The 27,674-nt window shown below is 47.6% G+C and overlaps 1 protein-coding gene across 1 annotated transcript; it reads right to left on the minus strand.

Annotated features, from left to right (window-relative positions):
- Positions 1–643: 643 nt before the first annotated feature.
- LOC135914609 (uncharacterized) lies at positions 644–17,393 on the minus strand. The gene is made up of 5 exons (XM_065447533.2): positions 17,189–17,393; positions 12,895–12,922; positions 10,291–10,403; positions 6,373–6,393; positions 644–790 (listed from the first exon to the last, which is right to left on the minus strand). The coding sequence occupies exons 1-5, from the start codon at positions 17,268–17,270 to the stop codon at positions 771–773; spliced, it is 264 nt and encodes an 87-aa protein (XP_065303605.1). The 5' UTR covers positions 17,271–17,393; the 3' UTR covers positions 644–770.
- Between the last annotated feature and the right edge of the window lie 10,281 nt (positions 17,394–27,674).

A 27,674-nucleotide genomic window follows, 5' to 3' on the forward strand; every position in this document is an offset into this window, starting at 1 on the left:
AAATAGTGGTTGATGGGAGCAAAGATTTGACTTCAACTATAAAGCACACATATATTGCCAAAAGATTTAGAACGAATGAGAAATGAAGCAGCGTGGCGACAAGTTCCTAACTTGTCAAAAGAAATCGAGATCACAATTCTGTAAACTGCACATCACAGGACTTAAGAGGAAAAGATCAACACGTCGCGCATTGTCAAGCGTCAGCTTGAATTTCTAGCAGAGTTACGGTACTTAGCGGAGACATCAACGTGAATGGGACCGACATTAGGCCCCATACATGTTCCTGCAAAAACGCCTGCCGGCCTATGTCGAACGGAAGCCTAGTTACCTGCTTTAAAGTGAGCGCTTTGTCTCGTCTCTTTGTCATCGTCCTTCACACTACTCTTGCAATTGTCATCATCTCGTCGCATGATGCGAGAACACCTCGGCCCCTGTAGTAGGACTCGTGCAAGCACTGTTGAAAATAAATTCATATGAAAGTTGACGTCTATTGTATCCTTCGCGCACGCTCGTCGCTTCCGAAAGCCATTATTCGATTTATGATGCAAATTGACGTCGCTGCACCGAAGAGGCATTTGCGTGTGAATTAGCACCCAGCTGCTCGAGAAAAGACGTCAACGCAGGCGCACACACAGACAACGACTTGGGGGAAATATTTTCATTCGAATGAGATGATTGTAGTCAGAGCAGCACCGGCTCTCTACCGGCAACGGTGTGTCGCCTCGGCTGGTCCGAGCCTGCTCTCCCCGCGTCTGTCGACCGGGCCGTCGTCACATGAAGCCGTACAGCTCTGAAAAAAGGAGTGCACCGAACCATACTTTGATTTCTCTTGCAGACGAGACAGAGCGGGATCAAGGAAACTAGTGATAGCGCGACAAAGGACCCTTTGGTGGGGCAGTCAGCGTACCGTAGACTTAAAACACATGTGCGCAGTAACAATGCCGGGTGGGCTCAAGCTGCCGGGAAAGCGCTGGCAAAGCAATAAAGCTTTAAAGCTGCGGAAGATTTGTTTTTTTTTTCAATCCATAGAAGTCTGTGCAAGCCCCCTCAGTAAAGCTTTCAAAGCCGTACTGCTCTGAGAGCCAGTAGAGCTCTTCAGTATGTGGAGCTCTGCTGCAGCCAGTAAAAACCAGCAAGCCAATAGAGCTTCGAAGGGCATTTGCAAAGTGTAGACCTCTGAAAGCCGCAGAACTCTAGAATCTGTAGAAGCCCCTACTTTTCGGCATTTAGAGAAACTCCACGAACTGATTCCGGTCCTACATTTCTGGGTACGTACTAGACAAGGGTAGTTGAAAAGCTGCATATATCCAAACAAAGGAGAATGACGTTGTCACAAAGACCATACGTCTATGTTGTCGAATCTCTCTCGCTGACCGCGGCATTGAAAAATAACTTTTTGCTCAGCAACTTCTGGAAGCTTGGCTGTCTTATGAAGCGCAGTCTCAGCTATTCTCCTTGAAAGGCGGCAAAATACTATGTGGCGCATACGACCTGAATCTGCAAACTGCTACAAAGAATAAAATGAAATGACCATGTTTCTTTCGTTTGTTTTATGCATTTGAGTTGATATGCATATTGTAACGTGCTTATTAGGCTTTGCCGCTCTTATCTTTGAGAGATTAACAATGCTCAATCAGTTTTGTTCTTATCTTCATCCACTTTTGAACACACGCACAGCCTGCCGAACTACTATAGCTTTGTACTTTCGACGGGCCCACTGTGTCGGGCAGTGCAAGTCGCATCATACCTGACGGTAACTCTAGGAGGTGACTCCTAGGCAATCTTTGTGTAGTGACCAAACACAAGCTATGGGACACAGTTTGTCGACCACCGCTACAGCACGCCACTGTTGCGGCTACTGACCTGGCTGGCTTTGGCTATGCGTGACAGAAATTCGTCTCAATAAAGCTTCGCCTTGCAGTCCCTCCGTGCTGTTACTGGCATCGAGAAGCACCGGTGACAGCATTAGAAAATGCGGGCCGCGTATTTTTGCCGCTTTTTGGGAAAATGTCCGTTTTATGAGAGCGCTCGTCCCACATCCGGCTTTACTTTCGCCGACGCTTTGCGCTGTAATTTTTAAGCACTAACGAGTTTTAAGTAGCTCATCTGTCCATTGTTTGGCTTTATTAAGCTTCCTTTACGAGAAAACATCCTGCCATTTGAGTTGATGGGCTTCTTCTTATTTATTTATTTATTTATTTATTTATTTATTTATTTATTTATTTATGTAGTGCGAAAAGTGATCGAAGCGCCGCTACATTGTCGTAACGTTGTGCTCTGCAGGTTGTCTATAGTTCTCGAAGGCAAATTGCTATTTTTTGCCGCGTATTTTGGATTTGGCGTCAAGCTAATGAGTGCTTTTAGCTCATCTACCGGCCACACGGCTCTTCATCACGAAGGGAAACCACCAGTAGGGGAATAAATATAATGGCGCTGTATTCAGCGTGACATGGCGAACAGCGCCGGACTGCAGAACGAGATAGAGTACAAAGATGACAGAACCTCATCTGTCCTGCTTGTCTCTGCTATCTTGCGCCACCATTACACGCTGCTCGCGTTGTTTAACGAAAACCAATTGGCCCAGGTTTTAACTCTTTCTATTTTGAAAATACAGAGAGACATCAGTGGGATCCAGCCAGTGGCGCATTGCTCGTACGGTGGTGCCCCCCATAAGCAACTACCACCAAACATGGACAGGCTATGGGTTTTCATCCTCCTTGTAATCGACCATTTTTGGTCGCTTCACATATCTACAGTGACCCGCGTTTCTGCCGTAGAATACCTTTTAAAAGACTTATTGCTTAGCGGTGGTTTGTTTTTGTCCAAATCTCGCAGCAAGGTAGTACTTTATGATCAAATCGTTCAATATAACACTTTGCGCGAAATACCACGATTAGCACGAAATAGTACGAAAACAAGGAACAAGGCCACACTCTTTGTGTCCTCTTCCTTGTCTTCATTCTATTTCATTGTCACAGAGTTGCATGCCCGCACCCCTCTCGAGTGGGCCGACATTGCCACCACAGCCGCAACGCTGCTTGCACGGCGATGAGGGAGAGCGCTCCCCATTGTCCCTGAACCCGCCCGACGGGTTGATCACGTGGGTCGCCTGAGCGCGACGGAGGGACGAGGTGGCTCGGCAAGCCGGCAGAGCAGCTTGGAGGACGAAGGAGTGGGGTCGTGCACCGGGGGACAGCTGAAGATGTGGTCGGCAGGCTGAGATCTCCAGGCCGAAGTCTTCGCCGGTCGAGCGACAGACGGTGCAAGTCCGTCCGGATCTTCGGCAGCGAGGTTGCAGCAGCCCGACGCTCTTCAGATCGGGACCTCGGCAAGCACGCCCCAGATAAGCCTCGTGTTCCAGCCTGCTCTCAGAACTTTCCGCCGGACACTCTTTTCTAATCGCGTTCAATCTTTCATTTGTTTAGCCATCGAGTGTTAATTATTGTATGTTCTGTTAGGGTAGTGTTTGCCCTATTTATTGTCGCGTGTATTTTTCATTTGTGTTGCGTATTTTATTTGTTTTTCGCGAGTGTAGGATTTCCCACGTGGTGAGCTTAGTGTCGCGCGAGCGGCGTCAGGGCGTGTGTTGTGTGACCCGCACACATTCCGCGAGCTAGGACCCACTACTGGAAGTTGTATGTTCTTTTAGAGCGCAGCTCTTTGGCGTCCGTTCCTGGGTTTCGCGTCGTCGTCGGCGTTGTCGTCGGCCTCGTAACCAGCTCCGCCCCCTTTCATCCCCCCAGCGCTAGCAGCGACCGACTGATACTGCTGGATGCCGCTGACGCCGCTAGAGAGTCAAGATAACGTGACTGCATAGAACACCGTCGCCGCCATGCAGAAAGAGGAGGAAAGGGTCCCCCCCCCCTGTTTTTGTGTGGCGGATAGGGCGCTCTTCAGTTGCCGACGCGCCGGTTATTTCACGTAGGCCCCGGCACGTCGACGAATACGTGACCACCTTCCCACGGCTAGACCTGGTTCTTAGCGCTGCGGAAGCGAGGGTATCATATTGTTTGTGTCGGCATCGGCGGCGTTGTCCCTGAAACCAACTCCGCAGCTGGGGTTGACTCACTATCGGCGTCAGCGGCATCAGTCAGTCGCTGCTATCTCTTCCCTCCTCCCTTTATTGTGTTGTCCGCTTGCTGCGCGCGCTTCTGCCCCCATCGTTTGCCGCTGGGTGTACACGCCGCCCCCCCTCCCCCCTCTTCCTGCGAGTCTCCGGTTGTCAAAGCGCCGGCTCGAACTTAATTCCTTTCTTCGCTCCTCCTCCAACGCAACCCCTGTGCGGTGGCAATCAGAGAGCCAGATCGGTGGCGGCGGATCTGTATATGTGCACCGCCCGAGCCGAAATTGCCGCTGCCGTTCGCCCTGTGCGGTGGCAATCAGAGAGCCAGATCGGTGGCGGCGGATCTGTATACGTGCACCGCCCGAGCCGGAATTGCCGCTGCCGTTCGCCACTGCGAAATTATCTGCCAGTTCTTTCTGAGCCATGAGCGAGACGACCGATGGAAGTCCTCCGTCTGGTGCTGCTGCTGCTGCTGCTAAACGAGCTGCCAGAGCAGAGGCCCAGCGCCGTCGCCGTCAGAATCCAGAGGTGCGTGCCGCCGAAGCAGAAGCTTACCGTCGCCGCCGTCGAGATTATCCAGGAGTACGCGTCGCCGAAGCAGAGGCTAAGCGCGGCCGCCGAGAAGACCCTGCCGTTCGCGCCGCCGAAGCGGAGGCTCATCGCCGCCGTCGAGAGCAACCAGCAGTAAGCGAGGCTGAAGCAGAAGCTCATCGCCGCCGCCGAGAAGACCCTGCCGTTCGCACCGCCGAAGCGGAGGCTCATCGCCGCCGTCGAGAGCAACCAGCAGTAAGCGAGGCTGAAGCAGAAGCTCATCGCCGTCGCAGAGAAGACTCTACCGTTCGCGCGGCCGAGGCCGAGGCCAAACGCAAACAAAGGCTCGCATTTGCTGCGCTCAAATTTCGCATTAGGAAGTAACGTAATCGTCGGTAATTTTTCTTTCATTATGTCTCGCGCATGATTTTGTTTTATTAAATTGAGTGTGTGTGTTGTACGACGTCGCCTCCCGTCTCATGCCTCTGGTTCACGGTCGATCAGGCGTGGACCTTATCGCCGGTCAGCAGTTGAACCCTCACTAACCGCACGTGGGGTGGGTTTGTTGTCGCCCCATCCCCTCCGGTTCGGAGAGTGCGAATTGCCCCACCACCAATCTTTGACATTCATGCTCACCTCTTCGTAATCAGTGCCACGTGACCGCTTAAGCCGCGGTTGCTGCACGCCTCCGAGATCTCACGTGACACCCTCAACACCTCTTATTACCGCTTGCTCCGGGCCGATCATGTGACTTCTCGGCGTGCCACTCTGCTACACGTTCTCTCTCCGCCTATGCCGGCTCTGAAGGGCGGGCTCCTTCGTAAGTAACGACGTCAGTTTAATGTTTCGAAATAAGCAAGGTCACTGTATGCACACGGTGCAGGACGTGGAGGGTCTGACCTACATGGGTGTAATTTTTACCGAATTCCAAATTAACAGCTCACAGCGACAATTTCAAATTTATTTCGGTAACCAAGGCGTTTTCACGGATCGCTTTGTAATGTCTTGTGACGCCTCTCACATTTGCGCGCTGAAAATAACTAGTATAATTTTAAGCCGCATAATTAGCCCAGTACTGCTTTGACCACCACTGTTCTAGTACCTCCGAAACCACCTCGACGCGCATGAATTTCAAATTTTGTTATTTTTTTGTGTGACTCGTTCATGGTGCCCTGGTATGTTTCTATAAGTAAGTATTTTACTTCTGGAAAGCTTAAACCTGATCCACCCAGTACTTGTTTCTTTGGCAGAGCTCTTTGAATATGTATAAATGCAATCATCCGATTAACGAAACATTGATAATGTCACAACTTACCCTATCATCGCTCTAACATGTAACTATGCCTGCATGTCACCGCGTACTACTGCACATACCTTTCCCACTCGTTCACGCAAATGCTTATCCACTACGACCTTTGGTACTCAGCAATAAATGCAGACGCCTACATGGTGGTCTCATCTTTCATGACACGCTTTTTTTTTTGCAGGACGCTTTCACTTTTGCTAATACATCGTCGTGTGGCATTAATGCTTTAGGAATATAGATTTCTTTGAATTAGCCGGCATACTGGAGTTATCGCACTTTGAGTTATCCCTATAGTCCAGGCTAATCTAGGATTCAGGTAAAGCTGAATGCACAGGCATATCCATCACCGGCGTTCCCATGTGGAAACACAGTAGTAGTTGTAGTAGTAGCAGCACTTATTGGTTGTTGATTGATATAAATAAATAAACAAAATGGAATGAAAAAGGAAGGGAAGCAAGTTTGCTGCACTCACCGTCCATGTCGTGGCTTCGACCTAGGGAGAAGCAATTATAAAGAAAATAAATAATTAGAAAGTCGATTAGGTCATCAACATTGATCAATTTGTCTAATGACATAGAACCACCTTATCATACGCATGCGAAGGCGTGCTGCGTACGGCCAAATCGGGAGGTGAAAGATATCTGCGCACCTTTTCCTGAAAAATAATTGCCGTTGCGCTATTTTGTTTATAGTGTAATACCTTCTCATTGATGCTTCTGGAATATTTCTTTCGGATGCCAGCCATTGCTAGCTCCGTAAAACGTATGTTGGAAGCGCTGTTATACTACTACCATGCATTACGCGTAGCTTAGACTACGAACTTGCTGAAATTGATATATAGGTAAAAACACACACAACGAAGTGTAATAAACATACTCGGCGGTTAAAGTAAGCGAAATAGGTTTTGCTGTCAATTTGAACTAAGCCACTGACAAACTACTCGCTTTTTCGAGAGCATCAAGGTCGTACTTACGACACATCTATAAAAGAAGCTGTACTGTTGCATGTGTGTGTGTGTGCGCGCGTGTATTTGTATTTCCTAAACATCCATTTATTAAACTGTTCTGTTGAATTTGTGTATTGTATGCGCGCCTGAGTGTGTGTGTGTGTGTTTGAGTCGATGTACGTACATGTCTGCGTAAAATATTCTTTCGCGTCATCCCTCATCAGCACGCTTTGCCAACTCAACCAATTAACGTTCAATATTAGTGATTGCTTCGATTACACCCAAGAAACCAACGAATGACAAAAGAAAAGGCATCTCGGTTTCGTTGCCTATTTACGTCTTCTCTCCATTATCCGCTACAAAATAAAAGAGAGAAGATTTCATTGTGAGTTAATTTCAACTTTCCCATAGCATATTCGGCTGTAACAAATGAAGGCGGCGCGCAAAGAATGATGACGCCATCGTTTGCTACCGTGGCCAACCGTATAGCTACGGTTTCGCAGCGATCCCAAAATTGAACTACTGCCCTGATCTCATTTATAACGCGTTTTAATTGCGCCCACCAGGGAAGCAGCTATTAATTACGTCTTCCTTAAACTTATTTTCAGATTCGAGTTGTGCTCATTCCAAGGTTCTTTGCGAGACACTTAGAGTTGCCTGGCGCTTACGTATGTATCACTTATAATGTTCCATTCTTTAGCTGCTTGTCATTAATTAGAGCCGAACACGACTATTAGGGTGCAGCTTGGGAGAAATATGAAAGCCTCGGAACAATCGGAAAAAAAGCGGTGGGGCTTATGACAGGTTCTCTGTGCCCGACGTCCTTGCTGAGATAATAGGAAGCTGGTGCAATTCTTAATTTCGATCACCTCTCAATAAAACTATTTGCGACTGAGCCTCGTACGCTGCTATAATTCAAAGCATGCGCTAAACACACAAAACCGATTAGTCACCTAGATGAAGCGTATCCTTCTACCTGAGTAAATTTCTTACATAGCTATAGGTATCGCAAAAAAAAAAATAACCAACCGTACGCTCAAACTGAAATTATGTAGTCCCTCAGTAGCTCAATATATTAAAGAAACGAACCTTTCAGAATATTTTCTAACATTCGCAAGTACTGCGTGATCTGATTAGTTAACGTCGTTTGGGCACTACTTACGACACTTCCTTCGGCGATCTACAAACGCATCTCGTGCTCAGAAATATTACCAGTGAAGAAACTAAATCTCTACAAAACTGAACACGTGTAAGCCATCTACGAGCTGCCTATCGTACAGGAAGAACCGAAAAACATGTTGCTTGCGGGGTCGTCTGCCGTAAGTGCATTACATAAAAGGCACTCTACGCACTCGTCGCAGTTACCTCCGGCCCAACGGGTCTGGAGTGCCGGTCTTTCTAGGCGCGCGCTAGGGTGGACGCGTCGGAGGCTACGTGCGCCTCTTTGCTCTCGTAACATGAGCGTGTGCAGCGTCTTGTGCTTTTGATACACAGGACAATAGGAGCAGACAATGCACAGAAAGGCAATAGGAGAACACCCGAGGAACTACGATGGCACAGTTTAACGGTACTCCTCGATAGAAGTAACCGCAGAGGTCGGCACCACTAGCCACGTTGGAGTCGCCGCCTTTGTGCTTTGTCGCGTCGCTGCCTTAAGAGCTCCCCGTAAAATTTTACTGCGATAACAATTATACGAACACTGTACAAGCCATCGTGCCGTCCCAGTGCAGATGCGCATGCGCGGTCCGCTCGCTTTAGGCTTATGCATGACGAGGCCACGTGTTCGCATCGTCACGCTGCACTCGCTCGGCTCCGCCAGAACACGAGAGTTGGTGCCCGAACGCACGTTAGGGGCCACGTTGTGCACACCACACACGTGGTGCACGAACTGGTCTGAGCGCAGCGGGGGCAATTACGCGTCATGCCAAACCTGTGTAATCATTTCGTATGACACTAACAAACGCCGAAGGTCTTTCTCTCCACTCGCATCTCGCGCTCCATGGAGGTGTGCCACCCGTAACGTACCTGCCGGCGTTTATCGTTAGCCAGCCTTGCGACACGCCTGGCACCTGGCGGCATTGGAAGATACTAGACGTGCGAACAGCTCCAGCGCAAGGTTAAACTTCGCAATTGCTTTAAATAGCTCACGTTTGGGTGAAATAACCATTTGTGTAGAGCGGTAAACTTATTCGTCGCAGGGCAACGCCTGTCAGAGATGTGAGCGCAATAAATGTTTTATACTCGCATCACGGAGCCTACTATTTGGTTGAAAATATTTTGTGTGCATATTTTTGTAGCTCCGTAATATCCCGGTCGCGTTTCGCGTATCCACCCTTGTCATAATGAGCATTTGGCTGAGCAATGCCTCCTGCAGGAGCCTGAGGCACTGTGCTCATCTATGATGTCTCGTCACTTGAGAAACAGTTTCCCTCTCAAGATGGCGGCGCAATGTACTGGCTAGTATCGATGCTAATGCGCGGATACTATAACCTCCGAGATCCGGTGCCACGATGCCAAAGCTCAGCGCACTGACGAGTACTCAGTACGGCAGGTATCCTTCCGCAAGCGCGCCGCAACATAACTTCGAGAGCTGTGGCGACGACGAAAAAGCGCTAACGACAAGTGTTCGTTGCAGGTGCTATATTTGATTGTCGATAACAGCGTCATTACAGCGATTTCGAACTCCTTTTTTTGGTGAAATATTCGTGCCATAGAGTTTCTCCCTATAACACCTAGAGGGTAATCTGGCGCCACCGTCTATGGGAGTTCCTTAAGGGGGCACCGTGTCGTCATGAGAATGACGGTATATGTGTCTGCGAGACTCTTGTTGGCTAGTGTTGTAAGAGGCTTCGTCTAAAACGTGAATATGGCTACGCAAATAACGCGTTGACAAAGTAAAATCTTCATAAAATGTTTCCATTCACGCATATTACATCTTTACTCACCTAAAATGCATGACCAAGCGAAGAAAAGCAAGAACAGACGACCAACTGTTTCAAAGTGAGCGCGAACCTTGTCGTCTGTCCTCCAACTTTAGCGGCCCGCTGATACTTTTTACGTAACATGTAGTCGTACACACAATACAATAACACAATAACAAGTTCTCACAGTTAAACAAAACATGTTTTCGCGTAATAATAAAGCTAAAACAGCTTTTCACGTGCTGTTCTAGCAGAAAATGAATCATTGTGACAGACGGAACGGTACTTGCCAAGCGCGTCTTCAAGGTGTCCTGTCTCTACGAGAACGATGCCAATCCGAATCCACAGTATACCGGCATTCCCATGCATACCACAGCGCAGCAGCGCCAGATTTCCCTCTAGGTAAGGTAGTGAGAAACTCCATGATTCGTGCGAACATGTCCTTTGTTGATGTCGTACATATTGCGCAGATATAATGCGTTGCAGGGGCCTTATTAAAGCGCAAGCGATGGTCGACGCGTACCTTCTGTGAAGATGAGCATGTAGGCCATGACGCAGAGCCCGAGGAAGACCACGATGACAGCCGCGCCACTCCCGAAATACACCAGGGCGTCCGGGATGATGGGCACCTCGCAGCTGCGTGACGACAAAGAACAAAGCAGATATAATTCCTTAGGCAACGCTAGCAGTAGCTCAGTAGCTATTACGTTTCTGTGGCGAGCGCGAGGTCACTGGTGTGATACCCTGCCGCTGCGGCACAATTTCGCCGGAAGAGACGTTTCCCGAAAGAATGTCCAAAAGAATCGCCTACAACTTCATTTACCAAATGCCATGCTTTCCACTGCCCCCAGCTTGATAAAGCTTATAAAATCTATTTTTGTTTTTCGATACTGTCACGAGAGAGAAGGATTTAGTTTACGCAATTTCAGAGTGATTATTGATTCATCTAGTCGCATATTCCGGCGCATTGACTTTGCACAATATCTTAAAGATCGTTGCCTAATCTAGAATATACTTGCTCAGTAACATACGCCTTGAGCAATATTTTTCAGGGCTCTGAACATATCAAAAACCAACCTCCAATGTCACGATCTTGAGTACTGCGCGCGCCCGTAGTGACGTCATGGCCGCCATGTTTCGTACTCTACTTCTTGATTGACCGCCTCCCGCCTCCCTTTCTCATATACTGGCACTGTCCAATCTTATATAGCCTGTAGCTTTCGTAGGGAGCGACCATCTTTAGGCTGTACCGTCCGATTACGGCAACGTTTTTTAGAAACACGCCCACTAACGCTCCTCCCAGAGGTTCTCGGAAGGCTTCAAGGGGATTCACTGAGATCTTCTTATAGATACTTTATTAAAGCTGCATATCAAATGTTTAGCGTAGATACCTGTGGGACCCTTGACGAAGATGTCTTTGAAGCCCTGCTTTCTCCATTAACAACAGTCCTTCTGAGCAAAGCAACATATGTAATAGCAAACACCAATAGATGATGATACAGAAATGTACCTGCGACTTTCAAACGAAGCCGGTCATTTTTTTTTTTTTGCGCTAGGAGTACAGTACTCGACGTTACAGAACAGAAACCTCAATCCTTCTACAGAAAGCTTGTCCTGAAATATCTTGTGCATTCAGTTATCGGCTAAAGCAAACAAACAAATGCACAAAAATACTGCGAAATCAGTAAATTTGCATGCGCTGAGGTCATCTGCGGTGCAGTTCAGGTACGATGTTGAAAGCGACAAAGCTTGCCTCGTTGTCTCAGATAAGCCAATTTCTTTGCGCCAAAGTAATGCTAGGTGACTTCCCTCTCGTTAGCCCAACAAAGCCCAACGTATCAGTTATACTGCGCTAGAGTCTGACACCTCAGAATTCTAATTTTAGGGCTATAATTAAGGCTTTAAACTTAACGCAAAGTCCTTAGTACCGTCTTTCAAATCAATTACAGTTTGAATCAATAACAGATTAATTACTGTGCTAATTCTTAGGACGAACTTGTCATAGCCTTTTTTGTTTGAATATGCTCCCCATGGCCGAAATAAAAAGGCGGACAAGTCTTAATTTTATTTTATGTGGAATGGCTTGTGGGCATTCCGGGTTTAACCCAAAACTTAAGACTTGTCTAGACCTTCGATAGCATCCACAGAAGTATTGAATACCACATGAGTCGATGATATTCCGCACTGAAAAGCCGCACCAGACATTAGTGTCGACAAAAAAAAAAACGACGCTGCGTGTGTTGAACTACAAGATCAAAATTTAGTGACAGTGGTCCTTCACACACATGGAACACGCGCACACGCGAAACAGAGCTACGTCAACTAGAGAAGAAAGCGCCCAATGATAAGCATCCAGGTAACCTGTTCACTTCTAAACGCTGCAAAACAGAAAACCTCCCGGCAGACGGACTGCGTGGGCGCATACTTTTGGGCAACCTTCATTGTGTTGTTAGGCTCGTAGGATTGTGCCGCGTTCGTAAACGTCAGCTTCCGTTAAATTTCAAGGTGGTCAGTGCCGACGAAGTCTGTTTTGGTTGCCCCTTGTACAGTGTACCAAAGCACGGAAGTTAACACCTTATCTCTGTTCCAGCAGTGATTCAACAGACGGGTAAGTCGGAACCTCGTTATTGTTATTTGCCTAGATTTCTTTCAGCTAAACAAATAACTAAAATTACCGGTTTTAAACAGATTTGGCTTTGCCTTCTATACTGGTGCACCGTGAACGTACCACTGTTTTTTGTTAAGTTAGATAACCTCAGCATCACTTCAGCGCCATTTTGGGAAACGCAAAATACGCAGTTAGACACAGCAGCTTAGAAGACGAGGGAGCCTCAAAATCAAGTTGTAGTTTGTAATAGTTTTTGCGGCCATGAGATAAGACAGCCGTATGGCTTAATTTGTGGGGATTCATATTTCTTCTAGAGCTCCGTCCCGTAAATTTTTGTGGCGGGCTGTACGCAGGAGTCTACTGTCGCTTGCAACTTCAACGTCGTCATCAAACGAAAACTGTCTGGTGCAGCAAAAAATAAGAATTGCGAGTTTAGGTACAACACCAAACGGTTCCTGCATGAAAACGTAAACAGCTGGTCCGTCGCTGTGAGAAGGTTCAGCGTGATGATTAACTTACGGTGGAGGGCGCACAGTCTTCAGGACAGCTGTGAATGAAAGAAGTCACGTGGGGTATTACGACATCGCACTGAACCTTGCCGTATTCTTAATTTTTATCGCCAAACTTATTGAGAATATTTATCGCCCAAAAGCGCCAATTATCACCCGAAAGAAACACGTAATATACATCTGCCAAAGTTTTAACATGTGTCAAAGTGTCCTTGATGTGGCCACTTTATTGCACTTTTTTTAACTTCATTTAGATAGTGTGCCCGAAGCCAGGACACGTGAAACCCTTTTATTCTACTCTCACAACGCCTGAACTCGGTGAAATTGATTGAATGCGGAGAGAAATGAAACTACGCATTTTCAAGAAGCGGAGAACGCTTTTAAAGTAGCGTATTCACTAACTTTTTGCTCCTTCTTTCTTTCGCCTCCTTTCATCTCTCCCCTCTATATGACCAGCGCCATCTATACATCGCAAGATCACGTACAGCCACAAAATTTATTCGGGCCATGGTCACATACATCAGAAGGAATACGCGCATTACTTTAGTTTGTGAAATCAACAGACGTCACCGAACAACTGTTGTTTCGGTCGGCATCTGCGGATTAAGCGCCCATTGTACAATATCTTCTCTCCTCTTTTTATCTTCTTTAGCCTCCTTGCCCCAGAGCAGGGTAGTAAACTGGATGTGCGTCTTGTTTACCTCGCTGCGTTTCTATATACCGAGACCCCCGCCCCCCCCCCCCCTTTTCAGTTTTCCCAGCCACGCCAAAGGAGGACAGTGGATGCGTCGGTGCATGCTAAGAAGAACATCAGATCATAAGATCATAAGGAGATATTTACTGCCTAATACACTGGTGTACGATAAGCGTCTAAAGATTATTGACCGTAGGACACAAGGAAAAGGCAGAATATTTTCGTAATCTGGGCCCGCAGCCTTGCACTTCGATTTCCCGTCTGTACAAGTCACCATCTTTCGTCGTTTCGTGACTTTGCGGTTGTACTGGCCACGCTCACAAATTGTTCGAAATTCGTCGTTTTCTGACATGATGCGGTGCGTTAACTAGAGACGTGGACTGTACGCAACTGGTGGGGATGGCTTAAAAGCTGAAAAATGTAAGCCCGACTTGTCCCTACCCCTCCCCCCGTCCCCGCTACCCGTGTAACGAGGCAGCCAAACGAGGCATCCGTGATTTGCTTACATCACAATGACATCGACGTACCCTTCTGGAACCAAATAAATTGTCCGTCACAGGAGCGACCATGGAATGCATGCCGTCGGTACTAAGCATCTGGGTTCTTTTTCTTCCTACCTTGTTTTTAACTTATTAATCAGGCATATTGTCGTGTCAATTTCAGTTTTCTGATCAGCATGCTGTAAGCAGGTTTCTCTGCAAAGTTTTAGTGCCCTACACAAGTTGCTCGGCGTCGCTTTGAAAGCGCTATGCAGCTGAATGTCACGCATGCTTTCGGCTTGAAGGTGGCGTTCAAGCCGAAAGCATGGCGCGACGTTCGCACGCCTTATGAACCAGATCGTACGCTGACACTTTATGTTTACTTATAATGCGAGTCCGCCATCTTCTTTAAGTTAACCTTATTCTGCAGAGAAGCGCACTTGCGGTAGTTAAGCAATTCCACAAGTGCGCTTTTTCACACATCTCAGTTGGCCAACCCAGCCAAGATGGCGGACCTCGAATTACATGAAAATACGGCGTGAATAGGTTGACTGATGTCGCCATCCCTGCCGTCCTCCGTGACTAGCTGAATTCCTGCTTATGAAATGTGCAAAGCAGCACTGAAACTTGGAAGTTGACCATCTTGGTTACGGCAAGCGCCATAAGTGGGAAAGAACTAGTCGTCACACCGTCTCTGCACCAATATCGAGCTTTGCGTTCTGCAAGTAAAACCCCTTAAACTTCGTAAATTAGCGACACTCTCCTCCTCCGCCTTCCCTCCACCTCGTTTCTCCTCTCGTTCACGCTCCCTTCTCGACCGCGGCGCCGCCTACACTGCTAGAGCATAGCAACGGCTCCAACATGCGCTCCTCGCCACTCCGTAGATGCTTCTCGAGCAAAAATGGCGCTGATGCACGGCGCAAGGGCCCAGGTGATGCTATTAGACCAATAGCGACATGGCGTCGACCAGCGCGCGCAAGGAGGAGGCGGCATTCTTCAAAGCCTGCCGCTACATTACGATATTTAAGGGGCTTTTTTCTGCAAGCCTAATCAGCGCTCCAGTCCGTTGCACGTGATTGCTCCTTTCAGGTACATTGTGCAGTTGTTCATTTCAGGTAACACCACGTGAAATAGTCATGGCGAAGCAGTGTCCAACGTTGGATGGCCGTTTCTTGTGGTTTTACTAGTTTCACGTGTTAGTACGACCACTGAGCGACATGATAACACCCATGCATCCTAAACTCTATAAAAATATTTAATTTCTTCGCGTCGCCACTTCCATGTTGAAAATAATAGGACATAATAAGAACATCTTTCGTCTGTTCCGTCATCCTCTTGGGTATAACTGCACGCGTTCTTGCCCAGCAGAGTCAGGAGAGCAGTTGACACGGCTGTTTTCGAAAACTTTTCAACTGAAGAAATATTTGTCCCTGTCTGAGAGTCTAGCCTTAGGCCGCCCGTTAGAAGACAGATATCAATTTCGCGGCCGCACGATGACAAACTAAGTGACGAATCGAGATGCAGAACGTTTAACCAGTGCAGCAAACAAGGATGAAGTAATGTATAAGAGCTAGTCAGATATGCTCTTTGCATATCAGTGGCCAGGTAGCACTGTATTCATGCCACTTTAAGCTGCTCAAGCTATAGGTACGGAGTCAGTCTGTATTGCAACTCAGTCTGTGTATTTACGCTGACCGCAATGCAGGGAGAAGACTCATGCATGTTCTCGTAATTCAAGTAAGCTACGCATCTCGAAAGCTACAGTAACACAAGGACAACGGGCACACAATACAAGAGCAGGTACCCTGTGTTCCTGCCCGTGTGTATGTGCGAAGCGGGGCACAGCTAAAGAGAGCACGTAAAAGCCCGAATCCCATTTTGAGGAGGACTTATATTATTGGCTGTTTCGTGCTGAACGCGCCGGTTTGCCTAAAATCACAGAAGATTAGGCACTAAGTGTTAGGTCAACCTTTGACTTTTCACAGCACCTTGGAATGCCTTCTGTGACGGACTATTCCAAGTCCAGGATATTAGTGCAGAAAATGACCGCTACCATACTCTAGCCAATGGCAAGCACTATCTGTGTAATTGTGTGGTTACTATACGCACATGTATTATGTTAGGCTGACACTTTCAGTCGATTCGCAATGGCTAGCCAGATATCAGTACAGGTAGTAATACTAATCACTCTGGCGGCTGGTGGCACAACTGTCGATGCACAGTGCGGGAACTTTGGGATAAAACTCGTCAGGCGTAGTAGAAGGGTATGTACGACACGAAAGGAAGACTTAGGACACCACACTGTTTGTGCAAAACATTGCGTATAACACTTCTTAAGATACACATGGTGTATGTGTCCGTCTTGCGTCTTCCTTCCGTCCATGATTCTCGGGCTTCTTTGCCATTCCAAATGTTGAAGGTGAAGGTTTATTTGCTTCTATTACAGAAACGGGAGCAGGAGCAAAATGCTACAAAAGCGTGACAAATGGCTACCGCTCCCATTGCCATTCAGCACTGTGGTACATAATATGGAACACATTGGTGACATCATATCGAATAATCACATTATGGGCTTTTACGTGCCAAAACCACTTTCTAATTATCAGGCACGCCTATATTGAATAATTGTTATTTGTGCAGTACGAAGGTAAACTTGCCATTCAAATAAAACTGCAGCTAGCGCAAGCTTCCATCCAAGGAACCTCGCGTCACCAACTACTGGGCACATGATGCGAAGCAGCCACGGAAGCCGTTTCGCTCGAACAGTGTGAATCCCACTTGTCTCGAGTGTCAGCCGGCCGATTTGATCGTCGTATTTCGCTAAGCACAGGGCGACGCCGCGACAAGACCACGCGTGACCATGTCGCACGCTCGGTCCATGCCCTATGGAATAAACAGATTGGAACCTAGTAGAAGTAAAGGCTGCGTACACTCGGGCTGCTCGCCGCTGGTAACTCGACCACTCTACAGGCAGACGTGATTTCACGCTCAACCCAGCGCGCATAGACGTGGTCCCTTGAAAAGTGCACCTCGATATAACGACGTGGCAGCATCTCGTCGTTTTCCCGTCACGCAATCCGTACTTTGCGAAGCTGTTGCCGGCCCCCTCCCGCCTGGTCCCGGCTACTCACCGATGTCCGGCACCCCTTCTGCCCGGTGGTGTCCCCGTTCGAAGTAGCCCGAGGCGCGCCTGCCGACCTCCGGGTTGATCATGGCTGTCTGTTGCTCCCGCGATCGGCGTTAGCACGGCCCTCGGTTCTTTCGTCGACGGCGCGCGCACCGAGCTCAGACCCTGGGACAAAAGCAGCAGCGAGCCTCGTGCGGGCCGAGGCTGGCTGGTGGCGCCACCGTCGGCGCCGAGCCGAATGCGGCCCGAAGGCGTGAATAGTGAGAAGAAGAAGAACAGGAAGCAAACATTTTATTGTGTTGACACTTCTGTTGGCATTACAAAAGAAGGAAAAACAGCCTGGAAGCAGGTGTTGCGTAACCAGTATGAAAATAAATGAAGTGATTATATATACAACAGAACTGTAATTAAGCATACCGTTTCCAAAGCGAAAGACGATGACGATTGCAAACATCTTGATTTTCCATCAAAATCTAAAAGTTAGCGTGCAATTTTCTATTTTCTTCGTAGTAGAAAAAATACTTCGTTGTCAGAGGAACATCGACTCGGATGTTTTCACTAGAGAAGAAATGACGCAGATGTTGGAAGCTATCGCAAAACGTTTAGGGAGCAGATTCTCTTTGCAATCTCCTGGATCAAGCTGGGTGGGTCGCGGTGGCCACTGGAGTCTTGGAATAGGGACGCACCCTGCAGCGCTCCCTCCCGCCATTTTTTTTCCTCATCAATAAAATCTTTATTCTTCCTCCTCCACTTCGTCCTTCATGTACCAAGTTATGAATCAGGTCAGAAGACTTTACAGGGACGTTCATGTTTGAACTGGCTAAGGGAGCGGAAAGTCTGCCAGATTCCTCCTCTAGTGCTAAAAGAGTAACCGGGAGAATGCAAAAAAATGTTGAGCTTATGACCTTATAATTGTAGTAAACTATTCTGCCCAATTTGCGTGGATTCCCGCTAGGCTGAAACTCGCCAAAATTATTCCGGCTCTTAAATATAATTGTGAAGCATACACGTCGGACTTCAATAAACCAATTGCTCTAATTACTAATTTGGCTAAATTACTAGAAAGAATTCTGAATGTTCTGTTCGTATTAAGAAATTTGCTGAGCACAAAGATACGCTTAACCCTTGACAAATTGGATTTCGATCTTGCTCTTGCATTTGTCACGCTCATGTGTACTTGGCAGACCGGATAAATGTAGCACGACGCCAGGAACAAATTGCAACTATAGCAACTTTAGGTATATCAAAAGCTTATGATGGTATAGAACACTACGTTTTATTAAATCAATGACCAGCAAAGCGGTGTATAGTGATGGCAATATTTATTTCGGATACGGTGACCCTCTTGCGATTATTTATAAAATGTATGTACTGCCAATTTTGTAATTTTAATGTGTTAAATATTGAGGTGCGTTTGCATATAAGTTACGCCCCGTCGTACTTCTGGAATGGGAAGCTCCACGCCTATGCCTCGGTTTACCAAAGTTTGTTACCATCAATGTATTATACCTAGAAGCATGCTTGCCGTATATCTTGTGTAGATTTCGTTTACTAACGGTCGAAACATTCTCGAGGATGTATGATTCGCCTAAAATGTTACACTCCATTTTTATTTCTCAACCTGTAGTATTTTTGCAATCTTCCTGGCCTCGGTTCAACATTCCTCAGGTCATCTTCGTACAGGCACTTGTTGGTCCCTTAATTGTACGATTATGTGAGGCCCCTCTTAATCGGCACTGGGAGAGGATCTCCATGTTGCATTTGATGAAAATTTGGAGCGCCCTTACGCTTCGCCTTTGAGAATGGAACGCGATAGATTTTAAAGATCCCTGACTGCTTGTCACGCTTCCCGGCGATCGCAGTTTTCCTGCCGATGTGCGGAGAGAAGGGCGATTGTGTTGCAAGGAAGCGAGCGGGTCCCGCCGCTCGGAAAAGCGGTTTCTGTTCGAGTTTTCGCGTAACAGAATTATGTTCTCCGGTATTTCCAAATTAAACTCCGATGCTATCATGTCTGTAGGTTTTGTTTAGGTCGTACATTACAATTTTTCTCGCGTATTTTACTCTGAGGAATTCAATTAGTTCACTAACGTCTCTGCTACTCGCGTAGGACCTGCGTGTGTGTGGTTCGAGATGACTTTTCGACAAGCGACGTCCGACGTCGACGTCGGATCTCTTGCGACACGCGGCCCTTAACGCGATCGCGTTAATATCTCTCTGAACAACGCGAAACATCTGTCTTGCAATATATTAAATGACCTGTTTCACAATCACTTTATGCAGCTAAAGATAAACGTCATCATAGCGACACATGCGTCGCAAACCGAAGAAAAATCTGGAAGTCGCATTTTTTTTTCCTCTTTTGACTTATCGTTCTGCTTGCGACTTCCTGACTACACAGCGGTATTTTCAGTCGAGTTCCTGGCGGTTATATTAGCCCTACGAAAAGGGAACTCATCAATCTCAGAAGTTCTTTCAGTAACCGGTTCCTTATCTTTATGTTCAGCTCTCACTGCAAGTAGTTGTTCACATACAGGTAATTTTCATTGTCTAATAACCCCTCACTTAACAACAATAAGATTTGTATGGTTACCTGGTCGCAAAAGATTAGCAATGAATGAATTATCAGTTAGCTCGGCAAGAACGGTTTTTACTGGTCCCATTCTCGGTTCTTCCCGTGTCAGCTTTCATAACGGCTGCTAGGTTCAGGAGACCTGCAGTCATATCATTAACAAATCATTAACAAATTAACTGATTACACACTCTTCCTATTCCATTGCAGCAGAAACGTCTTCCGTACTAGAAAGGTTGAATTCCTGTTTAACAAATACCGCTATCAAATACCTGCATTACAGTATTATCTGCATCAATCCGGTCTGGCATCCTCCTTCATGGGCTAATATTGTGCTGAGGCTGAGGCAATAGAACGCTTGTTGTTGCATGTCGCCATGCTTATAATTAAGCAAGCCCACTTTAGGAAGACGGGTTCATGGTGCTAGACTGAATCTAGCCATTCCCAGTGGCGTAGCCAGGTCGTCTGGCACCCGGGCCCATAGGTCTCCTGTCACCCCCCCCCCCCTCCCCCTGATGTAGTCGAGGAAGACGAGGATATCGACAATTTCCGGGTTTCAGAACCAGTACAGCCGCCTTGGATACGGCGCACGTTCCCCGGGTCCCCCTCTGCTTCCCTTTCTTTCCGTGAGATCGCGAATGCAGCAGATGTACACGCTATTTTTCCTGCACCAAATAACACAGGGTGCTGCACTGATAACGTGTGATAAGCCCATGTGCACGTCTTCTGTCAGACTGTAAGGCTTGGCAGCCACTACAAATGCGGCGTCGTGGAAAACATGACTCACGTCACAAGTAACAAAAATATATTTATAATAAAGTTTTAATTACCAATTTTAGCGGCACCATTGCATTTGCAAAACTGAAGTCCGACATTCATATCTTGCCCAACAGCAACTTCACAAAAATCTTCGTAGGTACTATGGCACGCAGTATTTTGTCTGTGGGCAGCGCTGAACGAAAACGAAAATTAAATTGTTTGTCAGTGACGCTGGTCTCCCCCCCCTATTAGAAAACGCTACCTGCCTCGCCGCTACGCGGGCGCCTATGCTATGACAATTGCGAGTTCTCTTCATTCTGATCAATAAAGCCTTGTTTTCATTTGCTGCTATACGGACAAACGTGATTATGCGAGCTGCGGTACCATAGCAAGATTGGGAACAGAATAGAGCACGCGTTGCGTCGATTCTTGGCGTCACCATAAAGAAAAGAAAGAAAAGGGCGCGATGAAGCCCGTGCCAGCGAAAGCTTGCACTAATTTTGGTCTGCACTCGCAACGGAGAGGATTAAGGTATCAACGTGACTGGTCCACTATTTCATATGTCTTTCGCTGCTGCCATATACTGGGCTGTAGCACCCAAAACGATTTTGTTTAAGAAGTTTTTGTTGAGTTAATAATATGACTTTGAGTCCTCAATTCTCGAATTGAAGTGCTTCCTCTATAAGTACTAACTACGGGATTATTAAGGATATGTTTATTACTTATCTGCCATATTTTTCGCGCTACCGAGTTCCTAGTAATCAGAAAAAGACATAACTTCATAGAATCTCGCTCGGGAGATATCCTTACAAAATTCACGTTTTTTTTATAAAATTCTGTGCAGCTGATACAGACACTGTACTTGTGACATGAAGTCACACAACAACAGTTTTCTGAAACTTTCGTCGGTAAGAAGAAAAGCGTGAAACATAACAACAGGTTTCGCAGCGGCTTCTCGGAGCGAGCGGGAGAGGGGAAGTAAACGCGAGCGGAACATCGCGCCGGGCCCGCGACTACAGCGCTGTCGAGTCATACGCCTCCAAACTCTTTGGCCGAACCGAGTCTGAAGACGATCCAGAGAATCCCATTCGCGACTTTTGACGGCCCCACTTAGGCAACGTCGCTCTCAACGAACACTTCGCCGTTAACGCGAGCGCCGGGCGCGCCGGTTGAACGCCCTCTTGCTGCTGTCTTTGTTCGTCTTCGCTGCGCGTTCTGAACGGAAGAGGGACCCAAGAGCCCCAACGCCTTACAACGCCTCACTGTATGTTTCGCGACTCCTGCTCCCAGCATGAACGCACAGCACGAGCGCACCCCACATGAAACGTTCCGCTAAGGCGAATAGTTTAGCGACCATTTCGCGAATTAAATTTGTTGGCCCGCACATTCGTGCAATTATTTCGTGGGGTGTTGATAGAGCTGCAGCCGACAATTCTGCGGCGCAACGCATCGGGTGCATGAGCTCGGGCTACTGGATACCGGAACATTCTTAGCAATTTGCGCCCAGTCAAGCCGGCGGAAAGAGGGGTGTCTTCAGGCGTTTATGACACCCCCCCCCCCCTGGCCCCTTGCACCAGGGGCCCACGGCATTCCGGCCCCTCCTGTTGCTACGCCACTGGCCATTCCCGATATCTACCTTTGGGAGCCTCGTCTCTAAGACATTATCATAGGGATGTTGGTGCAGCTGGTGTGATGTTTATAAAATGATCAGGACTATTTTAACGACTTAACTCTTTATCTGACTATTTGTCCTTATTCTTTGACGGACAATTTCTTTTATCTTTTCAAAATTTTTCATGGCTCTTTCTGTTTAGACTTGACTATGAGTAGTTCGTTTTACACTTGACTAATTCTTTTAGTAACTCACCCGATTCCTGGACCATCCCCCATACTTGGTATGAACCACTCGTAGAGGAACATGAGCCAGCCAACCAACGAACCCAACCAGCTGTTACGCCATTACACCAGGCACCAAACCAAACCACCCTCCTAGTCCTCGTCCTCGTCGTTTTCGTCATAACCGCTAGATTTCGGAGGCAAATAATGCTGCGTAGATTTTGTGCCCGGTCTTTAACACGCGCCCCAGATATTTAGCACCCATATAACACCCATAAAACAGCAAACTCTGTCAAACTCAAATACTTGAAGTCACCATCACTAAACTACGCTGTGCAGTACTATTTCTACATTTTAAATGCAAAGCATTTCTTGGCGAACATTTCCCACTTTGACAGTATCTGTCTGTCTGTCTGTCTGTCTGTCTGTCTGTCTGTCTGTCTGTCTGTCTGTCTGTCTGTCTGTCTGTCTGTCTGTCTGTCTGTCTGTCTGTCTGTCTGTCTGTCTGTCTGTCTGTCTGTCTGTCTGTCTGTCTGTCTGTCTGTCTGTCTGTCTGTCTGTCTGTCTGTCTGTCTGTCTGTCTGTCTGTCTGTCTGTCTGTCTGTCTGTCTGTCTGTCTGTCTGTCTGTCTGTCTGTCTGTCTGTCTGTCTGTCTGTCTGTCTGTCTGTCTGTCTGTCTGTCTGTCTGTCTGTCTGTCTGTCTGTCTGTCTGTCTGTCTGTCTGTCTGTCTGTCTGTCTGTCTGTCTGTCTGTCTGTCTGTCTGTCTGTCTGTCTGTCTGTCTGTCTGTCTGTCTGTCTGTCTGTCTGTCTGTCTGTCTGTCTGTCTGTCTGTCTGTCTGTCTGTCTGTCTGTCTGTCTGTCTGTCTGTCTGTCTGTCTGTCTGTCTGTCTGTCTGTCTGTCTGTCTGTCTGTCTGTCTGTCTGTCTGTCTGTCTGTCTGTCTGTCTGTCTGTCTGTCTGTCTGTCTGTCTGTCTGTCTGTCTGTCTGTCTGTCTGTCTGTCTGTCTGTCTGTCTGTCTGTCTGTCTGTCTGTCTGTCTGTCTGTCTGTCTGTCTGTCTGTCTGTCTGTCTGTCTGTCTGTCTGTCTGTCTGTCTGTCTGTCTGTCTGTCTGTCTGTCTGTCTGTCTGTCTGTCTGTCTGTCTGTCTGTCTGTCTGTCTGTCTGTCTGTCTGTCTGTCTGTCTGTCTGTCTGTCTGTCTGTCTGTCTGTCTGTCTGTCTGTCTGTCTGTCTGTCTGTCTGTCTGTCTGTCTGTCTGTCTGTCTGTCTGTCTGTCTGTCTGTCTGTCTGTCTGTCTGTCTGTCTGTCTGTCTGTCTGTCTGTCTGTCTGTCTGTCTGTCTGTCTGTCTGTCTGTCTGTCTGTCTGTCTGTCTGTCTGTCTGTCTGTCTGTCTGTCTGTCTGTCTGTCTGTCTGTCTGTCTGTCTGTCTGTCTGTCTGTCTGTCTGTCTGTCTGTCTGTCTGTCTGTCTGTCTGTCTGTCTGTCTGTCTGTCTGTCTGTCTGTCTGTCTGTCTGTCTGTCTGTCTGTCTGTCTGTCTGTCTGTCTGTCTGTCTGTCTGTCTGTCTGTCTGTCTGTCTGTCTGTCTGTCTGTCTGTCTGTCTGTCTGTCTGTCTGTCTGTCTGTCTGTCTGTCTGTCTGTCTGTCTGTCTGTCTGTCTGTCTGTCTGTCTGTCTGTCTGTCTGTCTGTCTGTCTGTCTGTCTGTCTGTCTGTCTGTCTGTCTGTCTGTCTGTCTGTCTGTCTGTCTGTCTGTCTGTCTGTCTGTCTGTCTGTCTGTCTGTCTGTCTGTCTGTCTGTCTGTCTGTCTGTCTGTCTGTCTGTCTGTCTGTCTGTCTGTCTGTCTGTCTGTCTGTCTGTCTGTCTGTCTGTCTGTCTGTCTGTCTGTCTGTCTGTCTAGCCGCCTACGTCTTGGTGGTCTTACGGTCGCTTCGTTAATTTTGTATGTACCAAAGCTGCTATAGTATGACGAGAGTGTACGATGAACATAAATGATACGTGGTGGTAGTCATAAACATTATTGAAAGGGGGAGGGGGAAGGAGAGGGGGCTGAGGGATCGGGTTCCAGTAAGGCCCTGGGCCTGCTTGGTCTTCTCTGCCCAGTCCACCAGCACACGCTGTCGGTCAACGTCCGCGGCCCTGAGCTAGGTGGTCCAGTCAATCTCGCTGCTGCCAGGGTAATGAGAAAACGGGATCGAGGTGCATTCCCACATTATGTGCCTAAGTTTCCCTGTTTCTGAACAGAGCCTTCATATATCGCTTTCGTTGCCCCCTATCATTTCGTTAATGTACTTTGGGTTTGGGTATGTGTTTATTTCAGCCCGCCTAAACGCGACTGCTTGCTTTTAATCGAGTTGCTTGGCCGGTAGTGAGTCATGACATGAATATCATTATATGTGTGCCATGTGGGTCATGAAACAGCCGCCTACGTCTGGGTGCTCTCGTGGTCGTTTCGTTAACTTGGTATATACCAAAATTCGTACAGTGTGACAGGAGTGTATGACGAAAATAACTGTCATGACATGTGTCATGTAGTTCATGAAACGGCCACCTACGTCTTGCTATGTAGCGAAATTGACATATTATGACAAATGTGTATGACGAATATAAATTATCGGTCATGACATATTTGTCATGAAGGTCATGAAACAGTCCCCTACGTCTTGGTGCTCTCATGGTCATTTCCTTAACTTGGTATGTACCACAATTGGCATAGTATGACAAAGTGTAGGACGAACATAAATGATAGCTCATGATATGAATATCAAGATATGTGTGTCATGTATCTCATGAAACAACCGCCTACATTTTGGTTCTCTTATGGTCTTTTCAATAAATTGGTATGTACCAGAATGGGCATAGTATGACAAGAGTTGATGACGAAAGTAAATGATAGATCATGACATAACTTTCACGACATGCGTGTCATGTAGATCAGAAAAACTCGTATACGTCTTGGTATGTACTAAAATTGGCACAGTCTAACGATAGTGTATGACGACACATAAATGATTGGTCATGACATGAATTACCGTGGCATGCGCGCCATGTAGGTCATGAAACAGCCGCCTACGTCTTGGTGCTCTCATGGTCGTTTCGTTAACTTGGTAGGCTCCCCGCACACTGCTTCGCATAAGATCGATTACAACAGGGCGTGGCATCTGTCGGCTTTCTTGCTGACAGAGTGCTGGTGTGGCGTCCAAATCGAATTGTTATTTTGGAGGCCAAACATAGAACGAGACGATCACTTTTTTTTTAATTTCTTTTCCAAGTCGTCCCCGTCGTTGCTATCAAGTTTTCTTCCAAGTTGCAAGCTGATGCCGTTCACGTACCTTGTGCAACAGGTTGCTGTTCGGCTACTTCATTCCCATTCAAACAAGTGCCGGAACGGTGCTTCCGCCAAACAAACGGTCATGTTATGGAGCCAGTTAAGGAAGACGCCTGCTTATGGAAAAGCATTACCGTTGACGTTTCAGTGCGCTGTTAGCGTCCTACGTTGCCTGTCTACCAGTGTAGCTACACCGAATGTTTCTACAGCGAAACTGTTCATGGCTGGGCTCCTGCGCATTTTACGTGTGTGTGCGCAAAAATAGTGTGTCGATCCCGAAAATAGCGCAGAGCGAGTCCAAGCGCAACGGCACATATCCCTGTGGACTACAATCGAACACTAAATAAGGAGCAATCGGTCAGTGGGAAGCAAACCCAAACTGGCACGAATCCCAATTTACAAATCTTTAACAAAATTCATCCTACGGCATGCCCTCCTCGCTACCCATGGTGCTCAGCTAACGCCACCCTTTACCATATAACGTGAGCATGTAAGGCCATCACTGCTGTACCCACCTTACAACACTCTAGCCTGCATCGTACGTACCATTCTTACTAATAATTACAACACTCTACAGCGGAGTGATTGGAGGAACTGCTGGCCACCGAGAGCCTGGTCGATCAGTGGAGTCTGACTGACCGGGCCCGTAGAGCGGCAGCCACAAGCAGAGCCATAGACTGAGGGCCCCCACCGCAAGCCAAGAGCCTCTGGTCAGCCAGAGTCCTTTCGCACCAATTTTAGGGCCAATAGGCAAGCTTTTGCCACCCTGTCGAGACCGGGTAGTGTGCTCCGGGACCTTGAACTACCCTTGTCACACCTGGGGCCCATTGGGGTCCCAGGCACAAGGGCACGTGGGACCTCTGTGGTCAGATACTAGGACAGATAGAGGTCCTGGGTCCATGGAGGTCCCAGGCACAAGGGCGCCTGGGACCTCTACGGACTCAGGACCTCTATCTGTCCTAGTATCTGATAACGAGGCTTTCGCATTAATAACTGTCAGTAGTCACTACCGGTACTTGTTTGGGCTATGCAACACTCTGGCTACCTTTGAGCGTATGATGGACTCATTACTCCAAGGATTCAAGTGGCCGACTTCTCTCTGCTACCTAGACGATGTTATTGTGTTCTCGCCCACATTCAGCAGACACATTGAGCGCCTTTCAGCCGTACTTGCTGTTTTTCGCAAGGCCGGTCTACAGCTCAGCTCCAAGAAATTTAACTTCGGCCACCATGAGATTACTGTTCTTGAACATGTCATTGCGACTGGTATCCGACCAGACCAGGAGGAAATTCGCGCCGTGAAAGAGTTTCCTGTACCACAGTCCGCAAAAGATGTCCGAAGTTTCGTGGGCCTTTGCTCGTACTTCTGCCGCTTTGTTAAAGATTTTGCCACCATAGCACGCCTTCTAACAAATCTCCTGAAGAAAAGTGTGCCGATTTCATGGGGAGCTTCTCAGGCCGCCTCCTTTTCTCGCCTTACCACCAGGCTCACTATCCCACCGATTCTAGGACACTTCGCTACTTTAGCCCCTACAGAGGTGCGCACCGATGCCGGTGGCCACAGAATCGGAGCTGTCTTCGCTTAAGTTCAACAAGGCCATGAACGTGTCATCGTGTGCGCTAGCCGTCTTTTGTCACCAGTAGAGGGAGCGAAAAAACTCTATTACCGAGCGCGAATGTTTGGTCCGTGTGTGGGCAGTAGCGAATTTCCGCCCTATGTTTATGCGGCAGGCCCTTTTCTATTGCAACGGACCACCCCGCCCTCTGCTGGCTTTCGCCCTTAAAAGATCGCACAAGGAGACTATGACGATGAGCTTTGCGGCTAGAAGAGTATTCCTATTCGGTGGTGTATAGGTATGGTGGCCCTCACAAGGACGCCGACTGCTTGTCCCGTTACCCTGTACACATGCCCGCCAACTCCGACATGGACGCTTCCGCAAGTGTTCTTTCCATTTCCCAGCTTTCGGACATGGCCAATGAGCAACGCCATGACGCTACTTTGAGG

The sequence above is a fragment of the Dermacentor albipictus genome, chromosome 9 (assembly GCF_038994185.2).
Source record: "Dermacentor albipictus isolate Rhodes 1998 colony chromosome 9, USDA_Dalb.pri_finalv2, whole genome shotgun sequence".
Taxonomy (NCBI): Eukaryota; Metazoa; Arthropoda; class Arachnida; order Ixodida; family Ixodidae; genus Dermacentor; species Dermacentor albipictus.

What these genes read in the sequence shown, in the direction of transcription:
- LOC135914609 (XM_065447533.2), bottom strand. Translation starts at nt 17,270, where the DNA reads ATGATCAACCCGGAGGTCGGCAGGCGCGCCTCGGGCTACTTCGAACGG. An exon ending in AGAAGGGGTGCCGGACATCG is followed by an intron (nt 12,923 to 17,188) that starts GTGAGTAGCCGG and finishes TTTCATTCACAG; the next exon opens with CTGTCCTGAAGACTGTGCGC. An exon ending in AAGACTGTGCGCCCTCCACC is followed by an intron (nt 10,404 to 12,894) that starts GTAAGTTAATCA and finishes GTCGTCACGCAG; the next exon opens with CTGCGAGGTGCCCATCATCC.